At 37.2% G+C, this 6,000-nt stretch overlaps 1 protein-coding gene across 1 annotated transcript in view; it reads left to right on the plus strand.

The window, feature by feature from the left end:
* The window catches only part of MYO9A (myosin IXA), a 441,307-nt gene that overhangs the window by 310,547 nt on the left and 124,760 nt on the right, over window positions 1-6,000 (plus strand). Inside the window, exons 21-23 of the mRNA XM_042783070.1 lie at window positions 1,344-1,466; window positions 3,075-3,224; window positions 5,532-5,851. Coding sequence (XP_042639004.1) covers window positions 1,344-1,466; window positions 3,075-3,224; window positions 5,532-5,851 — 593 coding nt within the window. The remainder of the gene's footprint in view (window positions 1-1,343; window positions 1,467-3,074; window positions 3,225-5,531; window positions 5,852-6,000) is intronic.

A 6,000-nucleotide genomic window follows, 5' to 3' on the forward strand; every position in this document is an offset into this window, starting at 1 on the left:
TACACACAGTGGAATACTATGCAACACTAAAGAATAATATAGAATCTACAAAACAGTGCATAATGTGGATGAACTTGGAGGATATTATGCTGAGTGAAATGAGTCGATCACTGAAGGACAAATATTATATTAGACTGTTACTGTAAAAAGTCAAAGAAAGGCTTATATGTGGAATGAAACTTTCTCTGTTGGTTGCCGTGGGTGGAGGGGAGGGATGGAAATGCTGCAAAAATAAAAATATCTGAATGTTTGGTAATACTAAATTTATTTGTAACAGCAACTCTTCACAGTGATTACTCTGGTTATTGAAATAGTTCAGTCTGGATTGTCTAGTTATAAGAAAAGATTCCATTTGTTTTTCCCTAGAATTTTCTCGATAAAATATTTTTCATAAGTTGCCAGCAAGGGTCAACTGTTCTCATCCAGGGCTTTGAAGTGGTTTTCCTGGTTCAGTCATAGCTGATGAAAGAAAACTAGAATACAACTGAATTTGTAAAATGTGATTGTACCAGAACGATAACCAGAACAGGAAAAATTGTGTGTCAGTGCTCTGCTAGAAACTTAATCCTCCTCTTAGAAAACAAGAGTAGCGTGTGCCTTGCCTAGCAGCAAAATGTCTTGAACAGAAGGGTAGGAAACAGTGATGCCCACCTCAAAAATGTCTGACTGCACTGGTTTGAATGTATGTCAACTCTCGGCAGTCCTGGCAATAATCCATTTCCCCACATCAGGCCTGAAAGGGTTCACTCACTATGGCTCTTCTGAGTCTCCTATTCAAGGGGTTTGACCAATAATTTTTCTTGTTCCAGTTATTGTTCTGGAGCAACCCCATTTTACAGATTTATTTCTGTTCTGATTTCACTGCATTGTCCATGACTGAACTGGTTTAAACCTGTTTGAAGTCCTGTTCTCATCATCCACTGCTGTTCTGGGTATAGAAATTATATTGTGGTATCTCAAAAGCTGAGGAAGTCTTTGCTGCTGCTGGGAAGCAAAGCTTCATTTTCAGTTATCCTATAATAGTAGATGCCACATTTGCTTATTTTTATACTTAAAATTTCAGGTTTGTGATTGGAAAACTTTTCCTTTGGCCTTTTATAGTTTTTCAAAATTGTTTTCAAATTAGCTTCTGCCTTTCCTTTCATCTTCTATTTCCCTTTGATAACATGGTATGTTGAACCTGCTGTCTTTTCCAAATTAACCTTTTTATAATATTTTAAATTAAGAAGCTCTGTCTTGATTTTACTCTGTTTAAATGAATGAGAAAAAGAATAAAAAGACATTTAGCTTAGAACTTGTTTACATATCTTGTGGTTTTATAACATTCTCTTTTCATTTTTCAGGATTTTGTGAGTCACTTCCATGTACTACTTCCCCGAAATATTATTCCATCCAAGGTTAACATTCAGGATTTCTTCAGGAAAATAAATGTTAATTCAGATAATTATCAAGTTGGAAAAACCATGGTAAATAAATATAGTCCTTGTCAAAATTGAGTGCATTTTTCATTTATATAATAATGCTAGTCTTTGCCTGCAAGAATGTTTATAATAAACATATCATGAGGAAATTTATCAGAACAAAGTTATTAAGTAATGTAGTCAGTGTTAATCAAAGAGCTTCTAGCCAATGCTGTAGTCTGACTGTAATTTTATTGCCTAAGAAACATCCCTCCCTAGACATTCTGTTGTAATTCCAACTCAGTTTGCCTAAAGGGATCTTATCCAGATTCCCCTACATCCCTAAATTTATCAACTACTTTCTGACACTCTTCTTCTTGTTGCTAAGGCTAGAAACAATAATCATCTTTGCCTTAATTTTGACTTTAATTCGTTTACAAAGTTCTGTGTTTTTCTTCCCCTTTTGATCTTCACAGCTCTCCCTTTTTCTTTATTCCTATTGCTTCCTTTTCAGTTCTTATCCTTAGCTCCTCTCACCTACATTTCTCTTACAGTAAACAGCTTGCTTATCTGATTCCAATATATTTGTCATTCTGTTGAGCTCATTCTAATCATAATATCACAATCACTATCCTAATACACTTATTTTATTTAGACCTTTTGCTCAAAAATAATCCCCTGATAGCCTTCTCATTAAATTCAATCATGTTTTTCTTTTTTAAGAGCCTCCATATTGTGTTTTCACACTATATACTATTTTCTTTATAAAGAGCATTTGTTCTGTTATACCCTGTATTTGCCTTTATTACTATTTCCATCTCTTAATTTTGCTCAGGTGGGTTCCTCTGTCCCTAGCCTTTATTAGTTTATTATCTTCCTCTTTGATTATCTAATATCTACTTGCTCTTAAAGGTAAAGTACAAATCCAGTTTCCTAAAGGGTCTATGTCTTATTTATCTATGCATCCCTCCAAATCCCTAAAGATTATTCATGATATTAAAGAGCACATAAATGAAATAATAACTTTGGAAAGCAAGATGCCTTTAATATATTCCGGGTTTTGAAAAGACAGTTGTCATTGTTTTGTTCATGTTATTATAAAACTTCAAGATCTATAGTCCTCAACATTTTTTTCCCCACCCTAAAACCCTAGAAAAATTGGCTTATTATGGCAGTGATGTTTCCAAAAGAAAACCCGCTGCCAATGAGGCGATTCCAACTCATAGCAACCCTATAGGACAGAGTAGAACTGTACCATAGGGCTTCCAGTGCTGTAAATCTTTATGGAAGCAGACTGGCTCATCTTGCTCTCGTAGAGCAGCTGGTGGGTGTGAAGTACCAACCTCCTGCTTAGCAGCCTAATGCTTTAACCACTGCACCACCAGAGCTCCTTGATATTTCCAAGGGAGCAATATATCACAATCTCTGGTTCCAGGATTTTTGTGCTTGTGCTCATCTTTCCATTTCTCCTTTCATATTCTAATATCTCCTTTCCAATTTGAGAATGATTATTTTGGATAAATCATTAGAAGTTTTTAGCAGTAATGCATTTACACATGGTCAAATCTTGTGTATTTGCTGTTCTCTGAAAGCTTAGGACAGGAAAGATGATACTTGAAAGAAATTTCTTATTTCTTCCTAAGCTACAGTCCTCAATTTTCTCCCTCCTGGTAGGTCTTCTTAAAGGAGCAGGAACGGCAGCACTTACAAGATCTGCTTCACCAAGAGGTGCTCCGCAGGATCATATTGTTGCAGCGATGGTTCAGAGCCTTGCTGTGTAGGCAGCATTTTCTCCGTCTGAGACAGGCATCCATCATTATCCAGGTGGGAAACAAAGACTTTTTTGCATGGGATTGGCTAGTTTATTTGGCCTTTATTTTACTTGGAAACATTTAAATAAGAATGTAAACTTCTTCCTCATTTTTGAAATGTTCATAATATTCAGCATATTGCCTAGCATGTAATTAACCACTGCCGTCCAAGTTGATTCTGACTCATAGCAACCCTGTAGGACAAAGTAGAACTGCTCCATAGGGTTTCCAAGGCTTCTTTATGGAGGCAGATCACCATGTCTTTCTTCCATTGAATGGCTGGTGGATTTAAACTGTTGACCTTTTGGTTGGCAGACAATTACTTTAACCACTGTGCTATCAGGGCTTCTTTGACATATAATTTATTACTATTAATAAGTATTGATTGAGTTAGATTGAAATAAAGTTGAATTTATAGTTGTAATGTCTTGGGAGGTATGAATAGGGGCAAAGGAGTTAACATGCCTTAAGTTTAGTTGGTGTATTTAATAGTTTTTTGAATGGTAATTGAGACTTATATGGACATTTCTTATTTATTTATTTTTAATGTGATTTGGGTAAAAATTTACAGAGCAAATTCACTTTCCATACAACAGTTGACATACACTTTGTCTCATGACATTGACTACAATTTACCACAATGCAGCAGCTCCCCTCCCACTTCCTTCTAATAGTTACTTCTTCCCTGTGTCCATCCCTTCATGCACTTCTGCCCCCTGAGCTGTCTCCCTGTGCATAAACAGCCTTCTTTCTCCCATGATTGTTCTCTCCAAGGAGTATATCTACCTCAGGTAAATGTTCAACTCATATGCCTGTCATTTGTTTGGCTGGAAACCACAATTGTGTGTTCAATTCCAGACCTGAAGGGCAGCTAGGGGCCATAGTCTCAGTGGTTCCACCAGCCTCTATCAGACCAGCAAATCTGGTCCCCTTATTTATTTATTTATTTCCCCAAATGGTTTTGAATTTCATTCCACGTTGTTCTCCTTCTCTATCAAGGATCTTCTACATAGATCCCCCTCAAAGTGGTTGATGGTGGTAGCCAGGCACCATCTGGCTCTTCTGGTCTCATAGTCATACAGGCTGCAGATCACATGGTGTACCAGTAGCTAGGACTAATTCTTTCCATGAATCTTTGATTTTCTTCATTCTTCTTTGCTTTGGATGAGGAGAGACCCACTGTTGTATCTAGATGGCTGCTTGCAAGCTTTTAAGATCACTACTTGCCAAAGTAGGAGGTGGAACAAAATTTTGTATAGTATGTTATGCCAATTGAACTTGTCCCCTGTGACGGTGGTCCTGAGTCACCCACAGGTTCAACTACCCAATCCCTCTGGGTAGCTGGCTGTGACCAAGAAGTGACTACAACCTTGTCCCTTGTCAGCTCTACTATACACCTGGGAATTCATACAAATACACTTATAGGACCATTGTATGCCAAACTTATATATGGTCTTGGGTACACTCCCCACTTCATACACATACCTAATAGTTTAGCCTGTCTACCCATCTATCCACCCATATACCCATGTTTGCCTTCACTGACAATGCAGTACTATATGTGCAAAAGGGTTGATCTTTGTTGTCTGTACCTCCCATGTACCTCTCAATGTCTTCCTCTTCCTCAGTATATATGGACATTTTTACTGTTATAATTTTTATGCATTTATTTCAGATGATAGGTATTTTATTTCTTATTTTCTATATTATCATATGTTTTCCATAGGACTTTTTCAATTTGTGCAAGAAAATCCTTAGTCTTTTAAATCTTTCATCTTAACATGTGTGCATGATGATCTTGAGCTCATTACTATTATCTGGGCAGTTATATGCAACAGTGCAATGCATTGCTGTCAAGTCGGACCTGACACATGGCAACCCCTCCTTGGGTTTCTGAGGCGGTATCACTATGGAAGTAGATTGCTCGACCTTCCTTCCAAGGAGTGACTAGTAGGTTTGAACCGCCAGCCTTCTGGTTAGCAGTCAAATGCCTTAGGTACTACGCCACCAGAGCTCCCTGGGCAATTATAGTGTAACTATATATAAAATTTATTAAAATCAATTTATAGGACATGAGAGCATCAAAAATTTTGAGGTTAAAATTTTAAATTCTATAATAACCTTATTAAAATTCTATTATTTAAAATAGTTGTTTTTAGCCAAGCATATCTGGGGGGGAAAAAAGCTTAAAAACAAATAGTTCGTCGGTTTAGCTAGTTAACTTCTAATTATGATGTAGGAAGTTTATTCTTACTTCCCTTTCTATGAAAATAGGATATAAAATATGACAACAGCTTCTATTCTGTCTTCTTCTCCACAGCAATTCTGGAGGAATCACCTGAATCAAAAGCAAGTCAAAGATGCAGATGTGCAGAAGAATGCTTTTGTTATGGCTAGTGCAGCTGCTCTTCTCCAAGCTTCTTGGCGTGCGCACTTAGAGAGACGATGGTACTTGGGGCTACGGGCTGCAGCTATTATCATCCAGCAGAGATGGCGGGAGCATTATAGGCGGAGGCACATGGCTGCTACCTACATCCAGGCAAGATGGAAAGGCTATAGGGAAAATAAGCGGTACCAAGAACAAAGGAACAAAATTATCCTTTTGCAGGCAACATGTAGAGGATTCAGAGCAAGACAAAGGTAATCTCCGTTCCTATATATATTTCTCTTTACAACTACTTTGTTTATACCTACACTTCAATACTTACCTACCTTGTGCTTGAATTAGTTATGTACGGTTTATCTTCTCCACTGGACTGCAAGACTCAGTAGTTTTTTTTTTTTTTTTT

This window comes from Orycteropus afer, unplaced genomic scaffold (assembly GCF_000298275.1).
Source record: "Orycteropus afer afer isolate SDZICR_OR568_19922 unplaced genomic scaffold, OryAfe1.0 scaffold00015, whole genome shotgun sequence".
Taxonomy (NCBI): Eukaryota; Metazoa; Chordata; class Mammalia; order Tubulidentata; family Orycteropodidae; genus Orycteropus; species Orycteropus afer.